This window comes from Panthera leo, chromosome C2 (genome assembly GCF_018350215.1).
Source record: "Panthera leo isolate Ple1 chromosome C2, P.leo_Ple1_pat1.1, whole genome shotgun sequence".
Lineage (NCBI taxonomy): Eukaryota > Metazoa > Chordata > Mammalia > Carnivora > Felidae > Panthera > Panthera leo.
Window position 1 is genome coordinate 30,712,277 of NC_056687.1, and position 24,077 is coordinate 30,736,353.

Sequence of the window (24,077 nt, forward strand, 5' to 3'; positions counted from 1 at the left end):
TCTATGGGGATCCACAATGGAGCAGCACATTAATATTTACTTGATAGCACTCTTTATTCCTTTATTCAAATTGACAGATGTAGCTGTACAGCAGTAATGAATCCGGAAGTTAGAATTTAAACGTATACTCATGTTTATTTTAAATTTAAATGTGTCCTTAAATAAATGTATTGAATTCCTTTTTTTTACACATCTGCATATATGATATTCAGTGCTCTCAAGCTTTTATTTTATTTGGTCTAATAGTGAGGATTAAATGAACAGGAAGAGAAAAGAGAGGAAGTATTGGGAGGTAATGGGCAAAAAGAGCGACGTACAAAGCAGTTGTAACAAGCCTTCCTGGTACCTAAGAGCCTAACTGCTTTGGCTGAAGACTTGAGGCTCATGGGAAATGAAACAGATTGAAAAGCTAGAAGCAGACAGATGGCTATTTGTAATCAGCCTGTAAATATAAATCCTATAAAGATGTTGTGATTATTTGTATGTTTGTTTGTTTGTTTATACTCAAACCTAGATCTAGAGAAAATGGGACGCAGTATTGTAAGCTTCACATAATCTGGTATTTCCCCTTGTTACCGTTCTGAAAAACATTACATAATACTTAAAAAAAATGCTAGCCTCTGTAGTTCTGAATTTTAAATTCAATGTGCTATTTTTTTCATTACCCAGAGTTGTAGGCATCTCCGTAACCAAGATTGGAATTACCCCTAAATGGAGCAGGTGCTAGAAGGAAGTTGTTTGGGTATCAGAGCAGAATATTTTGAGGGTATCCAGGGGAGGTTTTTCTTCTGAATATAGGAAGGCATTGCCTTGAATGTGTTTAGACTGATGCCTGCTGTTCTAGACACCATCCTCCTCCTCACATACTATATTTGGGCACGTCTCCAAGATGCTCTCATCCCTTTGAGCTCTCTGTGATTCTGGAGGCATCATTCCCACATGAACAGTTTTGTGCACGATGGCACTTTAAGGAAGAAAAAAAGGGGAGTTGATTAAACATTAATTAGCTTCAATCCACAACTTCCTCCTAAGCTAATGGATAGAGTTTGCAGATCCCTGTCAAATATCAGATGCTAGGCTTTGCCAAAAATAGGACTTCCAAGTGTTGAAGGTATGCCTACTGCCGGCTCCTTAACTCAAACCAAAGGAAATGATTGCCAGAGGCAGGCCTTGAGTCTGCTGTGGTCAGATGTCACCAGTTTGCAGTGCCACATGTGATCCAAGAGTTTATGAATGATCTCAACACTTGGTCCCCAAGGAGAACATATGCATTACAGAGGTTACGGATACAAATTACAGAGAGCAAGATGTTTCCATGCAATTTCTAAGAATCCTTCAGCAAGTTTTAAACATTAATGGAAAACATTAAGGAAGACTTGGCACTCTTAGCAGGACTTCAAATTATATTGCTGGTGAGGACAGAACAGAGCTAAAAAAAAAAGGGGGATTCAAGAAGAAAGGCTTAGCTAAGAAATCTGGGGCTGGCCATTCCTCTTGTGAATTGTGTGTGTGTGTGTTTTATTCCCTGCAGAATTACCAGGCTTCACAAAATGCTAGAACTTGAAAATGAACAAGTCACAGGGCATCCTTGTTTATTCAGCATGCTCCAATTCATATCACTGGTTTATCAGGATCGTTTGCCGACTGAATGTGCTTGCACAGGGAGTCTTAGTAGAGACGGGGGCAGGGGTGGGAGGGTGAGAGCGTCTCAGCTTGGAATTGTCAGCATGCTGCAGGGGTGCCAAAGTGCCAGAGTGTCAGCTTGCACAGCAGTAGCAGGACGTCTCCCCACTGAGTCCTTTCTTTCTCATTCCCCTTCTGTGCAGAAGAAACCACTTATGACTTGTCCCCTAGATATCAGATTTTATCATCTATTTAGCTGGTGGCGAGCCTGTCTGTTCTGACTATATTTTGTTTGATCATACCAAGTAGAATAAAACAGTTTGTTGTGAATGATGATTCCTCTTTCAGTGTATTTGGTCTTTGAGTCATTGAAACTTCAGAAAAATACAGAATTACTAGAGCTTGTCAGTGGGGTCCTTTCAGTTGAAAGGGGGCAGCTCAATTTAAACTGGTCTAAATATGAAAGAAAGGTTGTTTAGATCATGTAACTAGAAAGCCCAGATTTAGCCCAGTCTTCAGGATTTATTTATCCAGATAGGTCCTCAAGAACCCAGATGTGTTCAAGTGCGTGGCCTCCGTTTCATCCTCAGACTGGAGCTCCCCCTGGGGTCACAGCCTGGCTGTCAACAGCAGCCATTTAGTACAGCAGGAGATAGTGTTCTTTCCTCAGAGGTAGAAGACCTAAGCTTCAGTCTGGTTGGCATTACACCTGCCCATTCCCTGTGATGATATAGGCAGTGGTGGGGCTGGTAGTGGTAGTGGTAGAAATAGGGAAACAATATACACCAGCTGTAGGAATGGCTAGCATATTTTTTTCTAGTCCATTATAATACCGATAGTATAATTTGTTCTAACAGTTTTACTGGTTGGCATAAATCTGTTGTGTCTTTGATGGATTGATTTCTGACCTTGAACTGACTGGATTTTATTTTAGATATTTCTGGGCTTATCGGTAGGCAATTCAAGTATTCTGTCTCTTAAATCCACCCAGCTTAAACTGTTCTTCCTAAACAACATTTTAAAATCAAGTTAAAGTATTTTGGTTTGTTTAATGTGATAAGGAAAAGACTACGACACACCTCTTGAAGAGGAGTTCATCGATTCAAACTATCAAGAACACTCGATGAGCTCTTCTGATGCCCTGCAAGATGGGAGCCTATTGGAGGCTTACCTAGTCCAGTGTGAGAATAGAAGGAAAAACTTTTCAGATGACTAAGTCAGAGGCTGACCCTGAAGGAACGGTATACGTTTGAAGGGAGGAACAGGAAAAAGTAAGGAAACAAAGGGCTATCTGGGGGAGATTTTCAACCCAACAGACCACCATATGCTAATGTACATTGATAATTAGACGTTCCTCTGTATGTTTTCTACTGAGAAGTCTTGAGCCACACAGCTGTGACAGTTTCTGGGCACATACAGAGAGAAACCCTGCTGGCAAAGAAACCTTGTTATCAGTATTGCTCTGAGCTGCTATCAGTTTCTACTGCTGCTAACAATGCTTTTAATTATAATTTCTTTTTAGATTACCTTTCTCATGATCAATTTAGTTTGTTGCGGGTGATGTTTTTTATCCAATGGTGTGTATGAACACTTTCATCAGTAATTTCTCTAGGCTCTGTATTTCTAATAACTACTTAGAAGCATGCATACATTGTAATTCAGAAATACATCTTTTGGTCTCTTAATTATGTAGCCTCATCTCATTGTCATTGCTAGTTTATCTTAATAAACTAAGATGGAAATGCCTGAGTCATGATTTGCTTTGTCTATGTTGACAAAATATAAAATAAAAATGTAAAAAAAATATACAAAATATAAAATACTTTATAAAACATATAAAGATATAAAATATATGTCTTTAAAATTCTTGACAGCTGTTGATTTAGGACAGAAGGGAGAGGACCTGGTGAGTAAAAGAAGGTGGTATGAGGAAACAGGAGCCAAAGATATAAGCTGTAAAGGCACAACTAGATCTAAAATTCTTTCAGGCCATTATATTAGTTGCCTATTTTTGTGCAACAAACTACAAGACTCAGTGACTTAAAATAACATACATTTATTCTCCATCTGTGGATCAGGAACCCAGATATGAGTTATCTTAGTTGTCTGCTCTAAGGATCTCTCACAAAGCTGCAGTGAGGTGTTGGTTAGGGCTGTGTTATCATGTGAAAGCTCGATTGAGGAAGCTTGTTGGACTGAAAGCCTCAGTTCCTTGCTTGCTGTTGCCTAGAAGCTGCCTTTAGATTGTTGTCAAATGGACCTCTTCTTTGAGCAAAAAGGTATCTTACATGATCAAGGAATTCGATGAAGGAAGAAAGGGAGTGACAGAGAAAAGAGCTAGAGAGAAAGAAAGATGAAAGTTATCATCACTTATAACCCAGTATTGGAGATGACATTCCATAAGTTTACAATAACCTATTCATTAAAGGCAAGTCACTAGGTCCAGCCCACAGAACAGGCCAAGGGGATTACACATGAAAATAAATGCCAGGAGGGAGGGATATTAAAGAAAAAGCCCACCACAGGCATTATCATGTCATGCTTGTTTCGTATTTCTTCACCATTTTATAGGACAGTGCCAAGTCCCTTGTTGTGTTTATTATGTTCCTGGAGAATTGAATTAATTTGTTGCAAATCTTTATGTCATGATTAAGAACTATATTTTATCAAACACACAGTAATTCAAAACTTTCTGATCTTCCAGAATAACTTCCTAAGTCACAGTGCATGTCAATGTAAAAAGAATGCAAATCTAACCCAGATTATGAGTAGCTGGGTGTACTCTCATTTATGGTTTTCAGCTCATATACAGAAATGAATATTTGGGTTCTAGCCAATTAGAACCCCCCCAACAGTCCCGGGGATTTGAACCTTTGTATCTAAATTTAGCTCCACAAAGTATCAAAACTGTACCTGTTTGTATCTTTTTTTTTTCTTTAAAGCATAATTTATCACTATCCACTAAGCTTTTGTCATGGTAACCAGATTTTTTTCTCAGTTAATCAGGTTTATTTACTTTATTTTGTTTCACTCTACATAAAGAACTGTTTGGAGCTTTAGTTATTACACATATTGCTGTGTGCCCTTGCTTTGGCTTATTTGTCAAGCTACATCAAAAATGTAGCCCTCAATTCTTTCTACAATAGGGGCTTAAAGAGAAAAAAATATAGAGTTAATTTGGATTTGCTTTGCTTTCCTACATTTACAAGACCATTTTACTTCCTTTCACCTCACATGCATGAATTCTTTACTGCAAAGAACACTTTCTTTTCTTTATCACCTGCAATAAAGTGTAGGGCAAAATCCAAGACAGAAATGAATAACTAGCATAAAAATTGGAAATAATAAATATTATTTTATTTTGTCAATATTAATGAATGGATATCAAAACCTCGGAAACATGTAAGCAAATATCAGAACATACTTAACCTTTGGTACGGTTTGAGAAGAGTAAAAATGACTTCACTTTTCCCTAAGAGTAAGTTTTCTACATTCTGTGCTAGGACCTGGTGTAAAGGATGTGTTTCTCTTGAATGTTTTATTGAGACAGAGAAGAAACACATTTTATTACCCCAAAGATTTAAGGTAAAAGAAATGGTATCATTAAGCAAAAAATGAATTAACTGGATGCTCCAAAAACCCCAAAGAGCATTTTACAAGTTGAAGAGGGTACAGTACCAATTACACTATTATCTCACCCTACTCTCTGGGTGAATAGCCTGAAAGCCTAAAATTACAGTTGATGTTAGATTTCTTGGCTTCATTTGCAAATTGGAGTCATTTTCTTTTTGTGAACGCCATAAACACATGTTACATTGTTTAAGAGTAGCAGTCCTTAGTTTGTTATGATATTTTTCTCCTTTTTGTCCTCCATGTCAAAGGACCTTTTTTTTTTCCTTTCTTAATTTGGCTTGTTACAAATTGATGTAACACTGTGTTTCTGAATGATTTGCAATGGCCTTAAGTACCATCTGAGCAGAGGCTTTTTGGCGTGTCATTTGTTAGGGGACCAGTTCTAGAGAAGGTCCTTCAACTGGCCAGATGTGTCATTTTGGAACAGATTGAGGGCCTGCCAAAACACCATTTGTTGCCAGTACTGGATATTGTAGGGGTGCTCACCACTCTGTTACCATATTTTTGCATGTCTTAACATTGCATAAATAGGCAGCTGTTCTGTATTTAGAATATAAATGAGTCACCAGCTTGCTTTCCCAGGAGGATTTACCTGCAAAAGGAAGCCACGGTGTTAACCCCTTCCCATCCCCCTGCCTGAATGTCACATTAAATGCACTCTTCTCTCAGCCCATTCAGAAGCAAATCCTATGCATATAAATCACACCTCTCTTGCCAGTGAGACAAGAGAACCAAAAATGTGCAGTTCACCATGCTAAAATGGAACACATTTCCTTAGCAGCAAAGGCAGTAAATTAATCAGCTTATAAGCTGAGAGTGAGCAATTTGTGCTGAATTCTTTCTTACTGTTCCTTCAATAAGGAGACAAGTTTCTCTAATCTCTAAAAGGGCCATGACTTCATTAAGATGGAAAACCGTGTTAAAGGATGTGTCGCAAGAGAAAAGAGAAGAAAAGCCCTAAAAGTCACTCAGTTGTCTCTCCGGAGCTATTTTCAGGCCAGGGAATTTTTATTTATTTGTAGAATGACAATTAACCTAGAGACTTTGCCCAAAAAGGAGCAGAGTGCTGAAGTGGGTCTCATTATAGCACACCAAAGGCAGTTGGTTTGACCTAATCCACGTTTGTAACAGATGATTTACATAACAGACTAGCAGAATCTACCTAATTTTGATTTCAAATAGCTTAACCAATATATATATATATATATATATATATATATATATATATATATTTGCATAGATATAATGCACTGTATGTGCATATGTTTGTTTTGTGTGTGTGTGTGTGTGTTGCCTTTAGATATACTTAGGAAACAATGTTGTCATTGTTGGCATATAAAATAATAGGAAAGTCAAGGCAGCTAGACAAAGCAAAGGCTGTTGAGGTATATGCTATATTCCTGGTCTGAACTACTTTTTTGAATGTTTATCCTAAAATAGACATGGCCCTTATTTGCTAAAGAAACCCAGCATCCTGCAATCTGATAGGGCCAAGTCATTTCTCCAGGCTTTTCATCCTGCCAGCAGAAGAAATGCACGCACAGATAGATAGGTGACATTTGGAGAGCCAGGCATGCCAGATTTTCGGAGGTTACAATGGAGGTCCAACCTGCTGTTCTCCTAATGAAAGGAGGGGAAATTCAGACTGGCCAAACTGCTATAAGGGATATCTCTGCTCTGAATGTCACGCTGCCCAGATGTCGCTTGGCAGGTGGAGAAGCAGAGAGAATGAAAATGTAGCCCTGTGTATGTGGGTGCTAGTGCGTTGCAGGGTGAACAATGAGTCTATCTTCTGAAGTGTAATGAAAACAGTGTGGATCTTGTCCATATTCATGTCATGAGAAAAGGCATTCTCAAAAAGTCCTCACTCCACTTCCCCTCCCAGACTGACATACATACGTGCACACAGACCATGTGCACATGACCTGTTTCGGGCTTTTAAGTCTAACTTGATAATTTAGGTGTTTATTGTAATGCATTTGTATACATATGTGTATATATGTTTTTTCTTTATAGAAAATAGGATCATACTGCATAAAAAAATTTTGTACCTTGAATATTTAATCTCAAAACTAGATCACAAGTATTTCTTTTCTTATTTTCCTTAGGCTTTTCTTATTTTTTAAATTAGATTTATAGCAAAGGTACATGATTACATAGTCAGCCATTTCCCTGTTGAACATTTAGGTTGACTCTAGAATATTTTAAAATGGACATGGCTATGTTCTCAGTAAATATTCAACGTTTATTAAAATGAAGTAAGATTTGAAGTTACTTTTTGCAAGAGAAAGCTAACGTTGCTGTCATTGAATTTTCTTTCAAAAACATTGAATTATTTTTCTTCAGTGTTACGAGATGACTTCCGGCAAAATCCCACAGATGTTGTAGTGGCAGCTGGAGAGCCCGCAATCCTGGAGTGCCAACCTCCCAGGGGACATCCAGAACCCACCATCTACTGGAAAAAAGACAAAGTTCGAATTGATGACAAGGAAGAAAGAATAAGTGTGAGTTAAATTAAAATTAATTCCTACAGAGATTGAATATCAAGTCTTAAAATGGATCATTGTATTTTTTGTTATTGTTAATAAAATTGTAGAATAGCATTGAATGCTGATTACCATTTAGACTGCATTGAAAGGACTGAAAAGGAGTAACCCAAACAAAAAAAAAACTTTAGGATGAGTCTTCAAAGAGACAAAAATTAAACAACTCAGGTATAGATGATATAGTAATAATTGCACCCATCTGAATATGTAGATATGTCTTTGCAGTACAATATTGATGACTTAGGTTTTTTAACATCTCAAATACATACATCATTGCACTACAATATTGATGACTTGGTTTATTTTAATATCTCAAATACATTTATTGATCATGCTGTACATGAATGATAAAGGGTAGATGATGGCTGTGAGCCATATTACCTAGAACATTTCTTTTTACACCATTTTCAAAATTATAAGAGAAAATGATTCGAGGTGATAGGTATTTCAAGCACCTTTTCCAATTTTTCAATGTTTATAACTAAAATTTTATACATGAATTTATTTAAAAGTTTAGGAGGTATGAAGTAAAATCAAAGTAAACATGACTTTTATGGTTCTGCAGTTTAGCTCTTGCAGAAAAAGAGTCTGCCTTCAAGGGAAATTGGTGATTAGGTTCATCACAATTAATATTCAAAACAAAACACCCAGAACATTGTAAAGAGGTAGAAAAGGGGAAAGACATGCAATTATTTTATGGTTTTGTGGAATCCACTCAACTTTTGCTTATGACACTTATGGGAACCAGTCCACTGAAACAGTAGAAATGCCTCAAACTTCTGAGGTTATTCCTAATACAATGTTTATATTTAATACAATTATTGAGAATAAATATACTTTATTTAAAATCATGTCCATTTCTCTGAGCAAATGTGACATTTCTGTCAAAAATCCATACAGTCTAGATGTCTATTTAAAAATATCTTGTAAATGAGGATTTTTTTTACATGCACACTATGGTTACACCATAAAACAGAACTGGACAGGCCATATAGGGGATCACAATATATATTCCTATGATTCTGGCTTGAACTCTTGACAGCATGAGGATCTGCATTACTGGGAGCACTTTGGCTCTCAATGGTCTGTGTTTGGGTACCAAACATGAAAATGTGTTCCTGGTGACAAAGTTAAATCAATGTGGAAGGGTCTCTAGTTCATGTTTGCGTCATTTACCTTTCCCTTTGTACAAACCACCACAAAATACAGAGACTTATGATAACCATTTTATTTAGACTGTTCTGTGGGTAAGATGACAATTCTTCATTCTGGGCCAGATTGGCTGATCTTTGCTAGGTTTTTTCATGCTTCTGTGGCTTGTTTAAAAGATGTGCTGGCAGCCAGATGATCTAGGATAACCTTACTCACATGTCTGGCAATTGACTTACACCCAGTTGGGCATCTTCGTTCTTCTCTTGGCCTATAATTTTCCAGCAGGCCTGCTCAGACTGGTTCCCATAGTGGTCTCAAGATTCCAGCTGCAGCAAGGAAACATAAGTCTCAATGTGCTAGCACTTTCCTTCTATTGAAACATTTCTTTAGTTTCATCTGTCAAATCAAGTAATTTTGCCAAACTCAGCTTCAGGGGGAGGAGGAGTGGCCTCCATGGACATTTTTATAACTTATAGTTTATTATACTCCACTGTACCTAATTAAGAACAGGTTGATGGTCTTTTTGTCCCATGGAAAAACAAAGTTGAAAGTCCTTTTTTTGTGACATGACAAGTTTTAGAGCCTGAAATATCTCTGATGAAAACATGCCTATGTGGATTTTGTTTGCCTAGGAGATAAAAATTGCCAGAGGAAACCAGCATGTTCTTACCTCATATCTCTTTAAGAACACTCAGCCATTGTGATGTTAAGATCATTGAATTATATAAATACAAAGAAACAAAATTGGAAAAGAAGCTATGAGTTGCTGATACACTAACTAAAAACCTAATTCTGCTTCAATATCCTCTTTAACAAATAGACATTTTAACATTTTCATTGGTTTATTCAGTCAATAAATGTGTCTCATTTAGGAAACATTTAGGGAACACATTTTAGAAGCCAATGATTTGTACCAACTCATACTCATTATTAAAAAATGTATTTATTTTTATCCCCCCCTGCCCTCTTCTTCAAAAATTCTTTCATAAATACAGCTAAGGTAAGACATGAATAGTTAATGCTAACAACTGAAATGTAAGCTCCATGAAAGCAGAGGTTTTTATTATTTGGTTTCCTACTGAACCTCAAGTGCCTAGAACACTGCGGAACCCATAGAGGTACTCGGTAAATGCTTGTTGAATCACTCTGGGTCCGTTGGATTCCATTATATTACCAAAAGCAGGTATTTAGTACTTCTTTCTGGTAACAAATTATCACTAGCAATTCATTCAACCTACTTCAGAGTGAAGGTTAACCATTAAGATTTAAGAAGCACTCACAAGACTCAAAATAGGACCAGATGAGAGAAAGAATGAAACACATTTTCTAGAAAGGGAATATGGAGGTTAATCCTAAAGGAGAATTTAAGAGAAGAAAAGACACATGCCAAAATACTGGGAAAGTTTTCTGTCTTAGACACTGAGTTATTTCCTTGAGGGAAAAAAAAATGTTGTGCTTAAATATTCAAAATGATTTATTAGTCACCTTCCCTTTGCTGTTTATTTTCCTTTCCATTTCCTCCCTCCCTTTCTTCCTTCCTTCCTTTCTCTCTCTCTTTTTTCTCCTTTCTTTCCTTCTTTCTCTTTCTCTTCTTTCCTTCTTTCTCTTTCTCTTCTTTCTTTCTTTCTTTCTTTCTTTCTTTCTTTCTTTCTTTCTTTTAATTTTTAACAGATTCGTGGTGGAAAACTGATGATCTCCAACACGAGGAAAAGTGATGCAGGGATGTATACCTGTGTTGGCACCAATATGGTGGGAGAAAGAGACAGTGATCCAGCAGAACTGACTGTCTTCGGTAAAGCTCTCTTTTAAATTATAAATTGCTATTTATATATACTTTTCCTTAGATTGTAAATATGTTTTAATACTAAACATCAGGACATAGAAGGACAGTTGCTTATGACTTATGGTGAGTAGTGAAGGACTGATTTGTCTTGGTTTCTGGTTCTATCCGTCAGATGAAATCTGTGATATGAAGAAAAATAGAACTTTTGAAACAATAATTCATTTACTTTATTCATATATATTTATAGGATTTTCCCTTTCATCAGAATGTAAAAAAAAATCATCTTTCTCAAATTCTGTTTGAGATATTATATCCATCTAAAGTTTATCTACTATGATGTATTTTTAAGTATCTTTTATGGGTAAGACACTGGGTAAGTTTTGTTTTTTTGTTTTTTTTGTTTTTTTAGTGTAGTGCAAATACATTTCACTTGTCTTCTGCTTTAAAAATTTCAAATTTAGATATTTGCAGTTTTAGCTTACGATAAAAAAAAAACTAGCCAGCTACACACACACACACACACACACACACATATAAATATATACAATCAAAATTAGGAAAAAAACAAACCAACCATAAACTCTCTTACTAATGCAGGCAGGCTGGGTCCAAGAACCCAGGAGAGAGTCCCAGAGGACCATCCAAAAGGATCCTTGGCTTCACAAAGGGTAGAAATCAAATGTGAGCCAGAGTAAGTGAAAATAGCATTTATTGAATAGTATACATGACAGAGAATAGCAGACAGAGTGGGAGACTCTGAAGGAAAGAAGAATGAATTTTGTTTGTTGCTTGAGACTAGTGGTTTATATTCAAAAGGGTCTAAGGGTCCAGGAATCCAGGGTAGGGTCCAATCAAAGGCAAGTGTCAGGTGAACAATAGGTGTTACTCCATAAATCACAGAAGGGGTGGTATTAATGCCAGTGTCAGCTGAAGTTTGTTTGAAGCTAATGTCCTGGAATGTGTTTGGGATCTGGCTTTTCTTAGGTGTTAACAGGTGTTTGGGCCCTAAGACAAAACTCAGAGAAGGATTAACTTTCTTGCTTCCCCCTTGAAGTGGGAACAGAGCTTCCTTGGCTTACTCAGAGGCAAAATATGGAGCATGAGTACATGGGGCCCAGCAGAAAAACAGCAGAGATGGAGCCTTTGTAAATGGAATGCCATCAGCTTCCCTACCTCATTGCTATGATATTCATGTTTCTTCAGATTTCAGAACCAAGGGACTCTTTAGCAGAGTAATAGAATTCATAGGTTAAAACTTGATTAGATCTGTATCAGAGAAATTGTGGACAAAGCATTAGGAAAGAGAAAATTGGGTAGAATAAAGATGCCACAGTCAACAAAAAAGGAAAATGCTATAGGGCAGCTGTGAAAAATTGAAAAAGAAATAAAATTACAGAAAATTGGGGAAAGTAGGGATCCTAAAGATATTGGAAAATGAAATATTCCTTCAGAAGTCACTGAAATCCCACTTAAGTCTGTGTATGGATATTTGTCTATACGTACACACATATGTATACATGTATATACACACACACATGTATATGTATGTATGCATGTGTGTGTATATCTATCTGTAGCTTAAAAATATTTGACTATTAAAAAAAAATATTTGACTATTGTTGATATTGTGTGATTTTTTTTTTAAACATAGGAGATAAGTGTGATTTTTAAGTTATTTTTCGTGCCAGCAAAATAATCTTCTGGTTTAATGAATTAGAGTAAGATCTTACTGCTGGTCATTATAACATGTTTGAACGAAGCATCAGAATTCTGCATACATTCCAAAAGAAACTGCTTTTGTAGTTTGAGATGTGCCATCCCATGGTGTTATGGGAGCGCCCCAAAGCAAAATAGCCATGTTATGATTTCCATTACATTTAAAGCATTAAGGTGTGCTTTATGAATGTGTACCTGAGAACAGGCCTCTCTTTTCAATCACGCTGAGTACCGAGTAATCTCTGGTAATACTCCGTATGGATACTAAGCAGCTTGAAGTCCCAAATGACCAAACCAGGAGAAAGTCCATAATTCATTAAAGGAATTGAATAGTAAAAATAAAAGTGCTCAAAGTATGCATGTAAATTTCTGTCCCGCAGAGCTCAGGCAAGTATCAGTTTGCCCTTCAATTTCATGCAGTCAGCTATAAGAGTCTCAAAATGTGCTTCACTCCATAATGAATAAAATACAGTTTTTTCCTGGTAAGATATGAAATTAGTGGTCACTGAACATTAGCATTGAAAACCCACACGTACAGCTGTTCTATTTAAAGAAGCACTCATTACTATTTTTCTGTAACTGCCACAAGCTTTGGAAGAGAAAAATGTTGCATTCCAAAAGTACATACTGCCTTCAAAAGGAAATTGAAAGGGTTTAATGTCATTACCAAAGCAATTAGACTTACCAAAATGTGACTGTGTTATGAAATATTTACCTCATGTTCCCTAAAGACATGATGGGAAATATAGGAGGTCCTTAGACATGTCAGGAGTTACAGGGGAACTTCTAAATTATTTTGAAAATAGCCATAAAGCAAAGAGATTGGATTTGTCTAGGGGCAGTACCTCTGGAAGAATTGATTTAAGAAACTAAGAACATTTATCTGATGGTGTAAACTAGTCAGAACTGACCTGGGGGTTATAAGTACAGTATTAAGTTGAAGGAAAAACTAAAATTCCATTATTGATAAGAAAACATCATCTGAACCCAGAAATAAAACATAACAGTAGTGATTGTCCAAATCAAGGATGTGACAAGGATTGCCTGAGAGAGGTACTTTGTTCAGTTCTTAGAGAAAATAACCAGTGTCCTATGTATAATGGGGAATTCTTTATTTTATTTGGGTGCTTTTGTATCCATACACATTTTCTAATAAACCTCTTTATATTTCATCATTGTTAGATATTATTATTTCTGACCTAGGGTTTATAAAAGTATAACTGGGTACATTTTTCCCCTCCCCGCTCTCAATTTTATTTTCATGTAGCAGAAATTCTGCTTAAAAAGAAAAAAAAAAATTGGCTACTGTGACCACTCTGTAGCTACAGAAGATTTTAAATGTTCTTTGCAACTCGATCTTTACTTTAAGGTATGTTATACCCAGGGGCACCTGGGTGGCTCAGTCGGTTAAGCACCCAACTTCGGCCCAGGTCATTGATCTTGCAGTCCGTGGGTTCAAGCCCCGCATCAGGCTCTGTGCTGACAGCTCAGAGCCTGGAGCCTACTTCAGATTCTGTGTCTCCCTCTCTCTCTGCCCCTCCCCCACTCACACTCTGTCTCTCTCTGTCTCTCAAAAAATGAATAAATGTTTAAAAAAAATTTAAGCATGTTATACACAAAAAGTAATTGATGGTGTTAATTGCTCAAAACGTATAATTCTAATTCACTTGTAAATGGCAAGAAAAACAGTGAAAGGAATAACAGGTCTTTGGTATCCAACAGCCATCCACAAGTATTTTGATTCTTTAGTGTGTGGGCTTGGACTTGGAAGTTGTTTAGTTTGAACATTTCAGTTTATCTTGTAAAAATCTGCTATTTAGACAAAGACATGATCAGTGTAAATTTTCAAAATGTTACTATTCCATACTCCACGAATCATTTATTCTATTTGTTTTTCTTTAATAGATGTTGGTCATAAATAACAGCTTAGTTAAGTGGACAGTACCAAATATAAAATTAAGAAGTAGGCATCAAAGCGTAAATGGACACTAAAATCTATGGCACAGTCTAGATGCCTTCAAAAAGAATACTCCCTAGCACTTTATGTATATCAATTAAGTTCTAAAGATCCTGCTGTCAGAGAAACTAGAATTGAATTTATAATTATGGGTAGGTTTGGGATATCTTTTATCCAAAATTTCACTGTCGCTTAAAAATGACATAAATTTTTCCAAATTATTTTTAAATGCTTATCAAAGTAATCCATGAAAATACATTTTATGTTACACTACTAATAGACATTAGAAATATTACCAAACTTATAAAGAAATACAAAAATAACTAGCCCCACCCCTCCTTCCAATACACACTCGCACAAACACACACACGCACACACATACACACACACAGTCCTCATCTTTGAACTTAACTACAAGCCTGTTTTATCTTTTCTTCTGGGATTTATTTCTGTATTTCTAAATATATCCTTATTCTGCAGTTTTATACATTATTTTGGCTTCCTATTTGGAAGATGATGATTTGACCCATTTATATCCCCTTCTCTACCTTCTCACCTCTACTTCCCCTTCTTTCTTTCCTTCAGTAGATAGACTTTAGAAACATGGGTTGTATTAAGATTCCGAATTTGAGTGATTAGAACCATGTAAATATGGACTGTGAGCAAATGTTACACTATTATGATGGCATTTCTTTTCTGGCACTTATTTGTTCTTCAAATTAACAACAAAGCCATTTTTTCCTTTTAGTTATGTTTGTCTACCCCTGTCATGAACTCTTGAAATCTCTAACAAAAGGTTTAAAATCCTCTAAATTCTGCTTAGCTCTTAAGTTCGTCTTTGCTACTGCCTTCCTGGAGGCCTTAGACTTCCTGCCAATCTAACTAGGCTGGATGCTGTTCAGATCTACTCCAGAATTTCATCCTGACATTTACTCCCCTTTTCTCTCATGCTGGATTTCCTGTTTGTTGCATCCTGTATTTGTTTCTTTCCTGGTTAACTCCTGTATCAGAACAGTGTTTCTCTCCTGCTTTCTATTTGACTGGAGCCTAGAATAAATTTCAGGGTAAAAAGCATGTATTCGATCTGAAACTTAATTGATACTATGGCTGGTTATAAAATGTAGTTAAACAAAACAAAAACAAAAAACTTTGCCTATAATACTAAAATCTCTCCTCCAAAATCATTCAGCTTTACTGTTGCTTTGGGAACTCTACTGTGCTTCTGACTCCTATGTGATCTTTCTTTCTTCTTTCTTTCTTTCTTTCTTTCTTTCTTTCTTTCTTTCTTTCTTTCTTTCTTTCCTCTTTCCAGTTTTAGTGCTATATCATTATTCCAGTGTTCTAAAATGTTTCAATACTATGCCTTGTTTGCCACTTTTTTTCCCTTTACGTGGTGAACAATTTCAATCTGAAAATTACTAAACAGTTTAGTGAATTATCCTTTCCCATAATTTTTATTCAGTTTATATGTCAAATATATATTTACTAATTAGATGTGAAACCTCCCAGGTCTTTCTTTTCTCTCATTCTTCCTCATTTATCATATTCTGTTCTTGTTTCATGGATAGTTTAAATTCTCTTGTGTCACAGGATTTTAATAACTTTTTTTTTTCAAATAAAACTTTCTTGTGATGCTTCCTGCTTCATTTTTTCTGACTCCCTCCCCACTTCCTTTTCTCCCTTGTTCTGTCTTTTACACTGGAGGCTTTCTTCAAATAGCAAGTGATCTACTGTTGTTCATTCATATTTAATAGCTGCTCACTAAAAAGACTATTGGAAACTCTGTGTCAACTGATGGCTTTCACTGTACAATGATCAGATTGGGAAGTAGTCATTCGTTGGCAATGAGGACAGAATTTAGGGCTGTTGATGTTGATTTTCAGTTATTAGATTAGAGATTTTAGGTGGTGGCCTGACTGTATTTGAGATACCAGTAGGCAAAGGTATTAGAGAAGATACCTTAGAGCCAAACCATAAGAAATATCTAAGTTTTATTGATGTCCTCTGGCCTTCACTTAAGAATTCCAAATATAAGTCTATTAAAATTAAGACTATTATTGAAAGATATCTTTTAAATAATATTTTCTTGCAAACTTTAAAACAGCAAAACATTTCTTATTCATTTTCTCATTTAACAAACATCCCCTGAGCACCTCCCATGTGCCAAACCCTGTTTAAATGATTTAATATAGTGGTAAGATGAATAGACCTTTTACATCACATTATCAACAATAACATGAAACTTTGCCTCCAAGATATGGTGAGAGAAGCATTTTTTCCCCTCTGAAAACATTTACCTATGTTTGTCTTTACTTCACAGGATGACTTCTCTCAGACAAAGAAAATTCTTGGCAAGAAAAAAAATTAATGCAGCCAAGATTTATTTAATCACATTCAGACAGACTGATCATTATCATCCAGTCTGTTTTGGAAGGGCACAATAATTCACATTCAATGGCTATCATAACCCTCTCCCCTCATGCATACCCAGTAAAATAAAAAGAGACATACTAATGCTAGCCATCTGACTTCCCAGGTTAATAGACACTATAGCTTGGCAAGTACTTCCAGGTCAGCTGAAGTTAAGATAAGGTTTACAAGCAGTGGTTACCTCTCCTGTCCTTTTATTTCATGCCTTTGGTCTTATAGGACCTAAAGGACTTACCTATGTGATTATTGCTGTAACACCAGTTTCATAATGTCAAGCAAAGATTATTTAAAAAATTGTTAAGATTATCCTAGTAAGAGCTGTCATGACACAGCCATTGCCAATTTTACAGCCATATTCAATGCAGTTGAAAAGAGAAACTTGTTCAGTGGGGATTTAATTTCTTTCACTGTAGCATGTAAATAAGAAACTTAAGAGATATTATGCAACCCCATTTCAGATTTATTGTAATTTGTATTAATTTGAACATTTTGTTTTCTCAACACTATTGGCATAACTACAGTGAGACTTGGCATTTGATTTTATTATAGCCACACACAGTTGGATTTTCCAGAATGCCAATTTGAAACTAAATTGACCTGACTACTTGAGAGCTGTACTTTACATAGTACCACACTGCCAAACAACACTACTGTCTCAAGAGAGATTAACCTTGTAAGCAAGTTATGCAGGTGATTCAAATCCAGTTAATCTCACATAAAAAAAAAATGTTAATTGCATTGGCAAAGACATTGCCTTTGATCACTCCAAGGCTATATAATTAGGGATCAGGCCATTCAGAGGGACTCTAATCTAATTGATAAGCAGTTAAGATACAGCCCTTGAGATTTTTCCTGAGTTTTCAATATGTGATCAGACATAAGGTGATAACATGGAAAAATCAGTGACCTTATTTACATGCCTCAAAATTAATTTTTCTCATTATTTAGTAGTTCAGGATGTTTCATATATATTTATTTTGATTGTGCAAAGTTTCATGGGGTACAAACTCCTGGGGCATTAGTGGGTATCAAATGGGATTACTTACCAATTTACCATCTAATCCTTATAACTTTACATTTATTTGCAGATCATTTTGACATAAAACAGCAAATCCCAAGACATTTCCTTATAATTTTTATAATTTGTGTCTGAAAGCACACCTTTTGTTTGGCTTAGAATAATAGTAGTCACTGCAAAGGCAAAGCCTTTAAAAATATGTTTTCTGCCTGTACAACTTCTTTAGTCTTCAATATTCATGTTTCTGATTCTCAGATTTTTCTGGAAATAAAGTCTAGTTAAGGAAACTGGAAAATGATTCTTACAAAAAATATATTTCCATTTAATAAATGTTAGGCAAACCTACAGTTTTTAACATACCATTTTTTGTAGGCAGTTAAATTGTAGTAGAAGGTGATTTTATTATAATTAGCAGAAAACAATTAGAATAATGAATAATACAATTTAGGGATAATTACTGTAATGGGCACTACGGATATTCCCAGAATAATACTTTAAAAGTTGTGACCAAACTCCAATGTATTAGTAAATGTCAGTGTCACTTTGTTGGAAGGTGTAACCTAAGTTACTCCAGTATAAAACCCATCTTGATGTCTCCTGTATGTGCAAATGACTTTTATTTGCATTGTCTTTTCTCTTTCCTGTCAATTGAATTACATTTCCATCATGAGCCAATTCTAGACTTCCAAAAATTTTATACCACATACTCTCCTGTGGTTATTTAGTTGCTAGGCAACTAGACTCTGCTTGAGGGCAGAAGGGAATAGAAAAAGTTCATTGCAAAGTTGTCCACCCCTGCTGGGTTCATCAGAACAGCAGCAGGGGATCCTATATCTCCCTTCTTCTTGAATTATAAATCAGGTTCTTCCACGTGTCTCCATATAAAACAGTGGGGCTTAGAACATGTATGAAAGCCATAAAACCCTCAAGGATCCTGATGCTGTCCCCTGGATAAAGAGACAACTTTAGTTTTAGTAATTATAGTTTCAGAATAAGTCTAATGTAAAGTTTATCCTTTGGGTTAATTGCATTCATATGTTGCAATTTTGTGGCAGGTAGTATGTTAAAGAAAGCATACAAAATCTTTGCCTGAAAATATTCATGTGTATTTTAATGGAACTAGTCTCACATACTGTTATACAATTTATTTTATAGTTAGCATCATGTCATGAAAATTTTCCATGTTAGATAGATAGATGATAGATAGATAGATAGATAGATGATAGATAGATGATAGATAGAAATAGCTTTAAGATTCCAGTGACTTACTAATTTTGCAGTGTATGAATTTGTCACATTTTTTCTAAAAGCACCCATTTTCTAATACTGTCAACATTACTACATTGATCGTATATAGTTCTTATTTTTTGTTGTAATTATCGATTATCAAAATTGTTATTCTATTCTCCAATACGCACACTTTTCTTTCTTTTTCTTATTGATTACTAATGTTGGCATGTCCATCATGTTCCTGATTTTAATAGGCATGATTTTAGCATTACTTTTAAAGTTTTTTTATTTATTTTGAGAGAGACAGAAAGAGTGTGAGTTGGGGAGGGACAGAGAAAGAGGGAGAATCTCAAGCACGCTCCATGCCATCAGCAGAGAGTCCATGTGGGGCTCGAATTCACAAAACCATGAGATCATGACCTGAGATGAAGCAAGAGTCCAATGCTTAACCGACTGAGCCACCCTGGTACCCCTAGCATACTAGTTTTAAAAAGAGGTTTTGATTTAATTTCTGATAAAATATCTTCACCATGCTTAAGTTTCTTTTGATTCCCTTTTTATTTTTTATTTTTATTTTTTGAAATTCAAGAGCTTTTCTATATCTAGGTATGATCACGTTTACTTTTTCTTTTTCCCTTCTATTTTGTAAGTAGCCTCCTTTATCTTCTTAAATAAGAATGCATTTAACTTCGGGGCACCTAGGTGGCTCAATTGGTTAAGTGTCAGACTTCGGCTCAGGTCATGATCTCACAGTTTGTGGATTCGAGCCCGTGTTGGGCTCTGTGCTGATAGCTCAGAGCCCGGAGCCTGCTTCTGATTCTGTGTGTGCCTCTGTCTCTGCCCCTCCCCTGCTCATACTCTGTCTCCGTCTCTCAAAAATAAATAATGTAAAAAAAAAAAAAAAAAAAAAAAAAGAATGCATTTAACTTCAAGTAACAGAAACCTGCTCAGCAATGGCTTAAGCATAGGTGTTCATTTTTCCCCTGTCTAGCATTTCTGTGATGAAATGATCTACACACACATAGACATACACACCCCATATCCATGCTTTACCTGCCAATCTGTTCCAATCTGCTAAATGGAAACTTGAGAATCCTTTTAGACTTTTCTTCTTCAATATCCACTTCTGATTGATCACCCAGTTTTGATACCTTTTCATTCTGCCCCTTTTCCATATCCATAGAACCATCGTGTCAGCCAAAGCTGAAGTAATTTCTTATAAAATCCATTTGACCTAATTCACTGCTTCATGTTTCTCTTCTAGTTCATCTTTCACAGATCTGCCAACACAATCTTTTTCACATGTTTATTTAAAATGTTGCTTCTGTACTTAAAACACTTCAACATCTCTCTATCACTCTTAGGGCAGAACTCACATTCCTTGACATGGCCTGAAAGGCCCTTCATGGTCTTGCCATTCACTATCTGACTGGCTTCATTTCCTACCACTTTTCTTTTTTTGTTGTTTTTTTTTTTAATTTTTAAAAAATTTTTGTCAATGTTTATTTATTTTTGAGAGAGAGACAGAGCGCAAGTAGGGGAGAAACAGCAATAGAGGGAGACATAGAATCTGAAGGAGGCTCTAGGCTCTAAGCTATCAGCACAGAGCCCCTGACGGGGCTTGAACTCACTAACTGTGAGATCATGCCCTGAGCTGAAGTAGGAAGCTTAACCAACTGAGCCACCCAAGTGCCCATCCCACCACTTTTCTGATGAAACCAAGCTGCTGGCTGTTCACCAGCTACTAAGCTCAAAGCCTGACATAGGAAAAGCTGTGTTAATATGTGCTAAATGGAAGAGTGGGTGAGGGAATGACTTCTGTCCATATACGAGGTTGTAGCACAATACGCTCATTAAAATCAAAGGCGCCAGGAAAATTCCTCATTTCTCAATCTCAAGTGACATCAACAGTGGCTTAGCTGTCTTTTACTATTGGGTATTTCAGTTTTAGATGAATCGAATGAACATCCCTGAGTGATTGCAAAGAAAACAAGTCAATCCTGCTTTCTGGGCTAATGATTCATTTTTGCTATTAACATTCTAAGCACTCATATGAAGATACTATACTGATCCTGTTGCCTATTTGCCGCCAGAAACAGTAGCTCAGTATCAACTAGCCAGTGCTAAAATAGTTGTTGGGAGCATGTAGTGTCCAAGGTTCAAAAGAATAATACGAAATGACTGCATCCAACATGCAGATTTGTTCTGTCTTTGGGCAGGGGTGGGGTGGGGAACACTTAACTGTTAATTGATTCTGACTACCTAAAATCTAATTAGGAGCAACTTTTTTTTTCCCCCTTCCAAGTTCTTATGCTTTATTTCTAAATTCTTCATTAAAAAAACCTCTCCATGAGAATTTCTATTTGCCTGTTTTATGGCTTGGGATTTTGGGGTCTCAGAGTGCAGGTACTTAATGCTTAATATGCAGGTCACTGTTTTAGAGAAAATTTTGATCCTTACTGTCAACTTCACGGTGGAGAGATGGAGTTGTCTTCCTTCTGAATGCCAATGATTGTTGACTTTAATGAAATAAAATATGTCTATTGCAACTTACACATTTATTTTATAAATCTAGATCTTATTTAGTCAATAAAATTATGTACTTCTATCCTATATTCTTAATATATGCTACTTGAAGTGATTGATTTTCTTTAAAGATTTTTTTTCTAAATATGTTTCAATTTTTTTTATGCCACTATTGACATTTTTAAATTGGGTTTGAAACTAAAGTCTTAAGTGACTAAATATGACCATATGGCCAGACAAATTGTGTCAATTCCCAATGGATTTCATCTTTCTTTTCCTTGATTTCTCTTTCTACTTCAATAAGTAGAACTATTGGACTGCCTATGATTTGGAGACATGTGCTAATGAAATCTTAAGTGGTAATGTGTCCTGTATCAGACCATTATCAAAAAGGGAAGAAACTAGACAAGAAATTCAGGTGTTTAGAGATTTGTAAAACTGCTGTTTGTTTTATATTTCTCTTAGATGGTAAAATTTTCATGGACAGGGATTTATTTTTCCCTAGCTATATGTAGAGGAGTGGAAAATGCAAATTAAGGGTGATAGGTGCAAATTAACAACAAGAAGTAAAGGATGGGAAAACTGAACCTGAACACTAGAGAAATAAAGAAACATAAAAGTTAAGTAAAGAAAAAATGGGTAAATCTGTGAAACACTGAGGAGAAGATAATTGAAGTGGCCTTAGAAAATTATGTATGACAGTGGTTTACAATAATTAATAATAATGGTGATTTTGTTTAAGAAAAAAATCAGATTGACAGCTTTTATATTTAAGAAAAATTAAATCGGGTTGATAGCCCTCCATACACGAGGTGAAAACATATGTGGAAGTATTGAGTCTTTGTGAAATGATAGCCTGAGTGGGAAAATTTAAATAACAGCATGTGCGAGAGCACAACTTTTTGTGTGTATTCACTGTAGCGTTCTTTTTTCTTTTTTTTTTTTTTTGTCTTATTTCCAGTTAGTTAATGCTAGCATTCTTGATGGAACATTAATATTGGTTTCCTTTTTGATAGTTTCCATCAGTTTCAACTTTTAGTTTTCTCACTCAGCTATTGGGGTAGATTAAAGTAATCGTTTTTATATCTTTTCGTGTTTCTGTGGAATGCGCTGTTCAGATTTTTTGTGATAGGATTTTCCATAGCTCAGGAATTCACTGAAGAATCAATTTTATTCCCAAAAGATTGTATGATCTTATATACAAACCGTAGCTACTTCTGTGTTCCAAAATATTTTATTTTATTCAATTGCATTGGATTAATAAGGTCTTATCAAGATATAGTTGAGATACAGAGTTTTTTTTGATAATGTTCTTAAGACATGCACAGCATTGATTTCATTTTACCACTGTTCCTTTTTTTTTTTTTTTTTTTTTCTTAAGAACGACCCACATTTCTCAGGAGGCCAATTAACCAGGTGGTGCTGGAGGAAGAAGCTGTAGAATTTCGTTGTCAGGTCCAGGGAGATCCTCAACCAACTGTGCGGTGGAAAAAGGATGATGCAGACTTGCCAAGAGGAAGGTAAGAACTTCATACAGTTGGAAAATCATTAGATAACCACTGAATAATTAGGAGGGAAAAAAAAATTCCTGATTTTACCATCAGACATGCATATCTTGGTGTATTATTTCCAGACATCTGATTTTTACATATGCAAACCATGTATCTGCTGTTTAATATACTGAAGTCCTACAAGCTTTTAATTGCTCTTTCACTGAATTTTCACGTAAATGCCTGATTCTCCACTTCATCTCCTGCCCCCAAATATCAAAGTTTCTGGAGGTGGCCCCTCCTAGGTCTGCTATTCTGCTCCTAGTGAACTCTTGACTATTTATCCTAATTCCTCCCACTACTGTTCTGTTGGCATGATGCTTCAGCCCACACTGGATGCTGTTTGCCTTCCTAGTGATGTCCAGAGCATCACTCACCAAAGGCTGCTGAGTCTAGCTGACTTCAAGGTCTGGAGTAAAGGAGAGGTTTTGTGCAACACAACACTGAAAATGCAGCAAGTCCTGGATATCACTATCCGCAGAGGGAATTTCTCACTTAGGGACTGCCTGTCACTTTCTCACTTTCCATGTCTTCATGGAGACCTGTTTTTTCCATCTAATCTTCCTATCACCAAACTCCTTAACCTAGTCACTCAACTTTCATGGGTAAGTCCAAACATGCTTGTTATCTTTTTATAAAAATACACTTAACATTTTTGCTGTCTAGATTTTTCTGAGACCTTGCCCTTTATGACCAAATAAATCATTCAAGTATTTTTTTTATTTGTTTCCCCATATAATGAGCAAGTTTAGCTTTAAGATTAGTTTTGCCTTACTCCTAGTGTTACCTTCTGAAACTATGGCCATCAGCCATCAAACCGACTACAATCATCTGAATAAGATTTGACATCCTGCCTTTTTTGTAATTTTTTCCTAAAAAAAAAAAAAGAGAGAAATTTGGTTTCATTCAACTG

The 24,077-nt window shown here is 35.9% G+C and overlaps 1 protein-coding gene across 1 annotated transcript in view; it reads left to right on the top strand.

Annotated features, from left to right (window-relative positions):
* ROBO2 (roundabout guidance receptor 2) overlaps window positions 1-24,077 on the top strand; it is a 599,260-nt gene that overhangs the window by 408,683 nt on the left and 166,500 nt on the right. Inside the window, exons 5-7 of the mRNA XM_042954335.1 lie at window positions 7,603-7,760; window positions 10,626-10,746; window positions 22,996-23,134. Of these exons, the coding sequence (XP_042810269.1) occupies window positions 7,603-7,760; window positions 10,626-10,746; window positions 22,996-23,134 (418 nt within the window). The remainder of the gene's footprint in view (window positions 1-7,602; window positions 7,761-10,625; window positions 10,747-22,995; window positions 23,135-24,077) is intronic.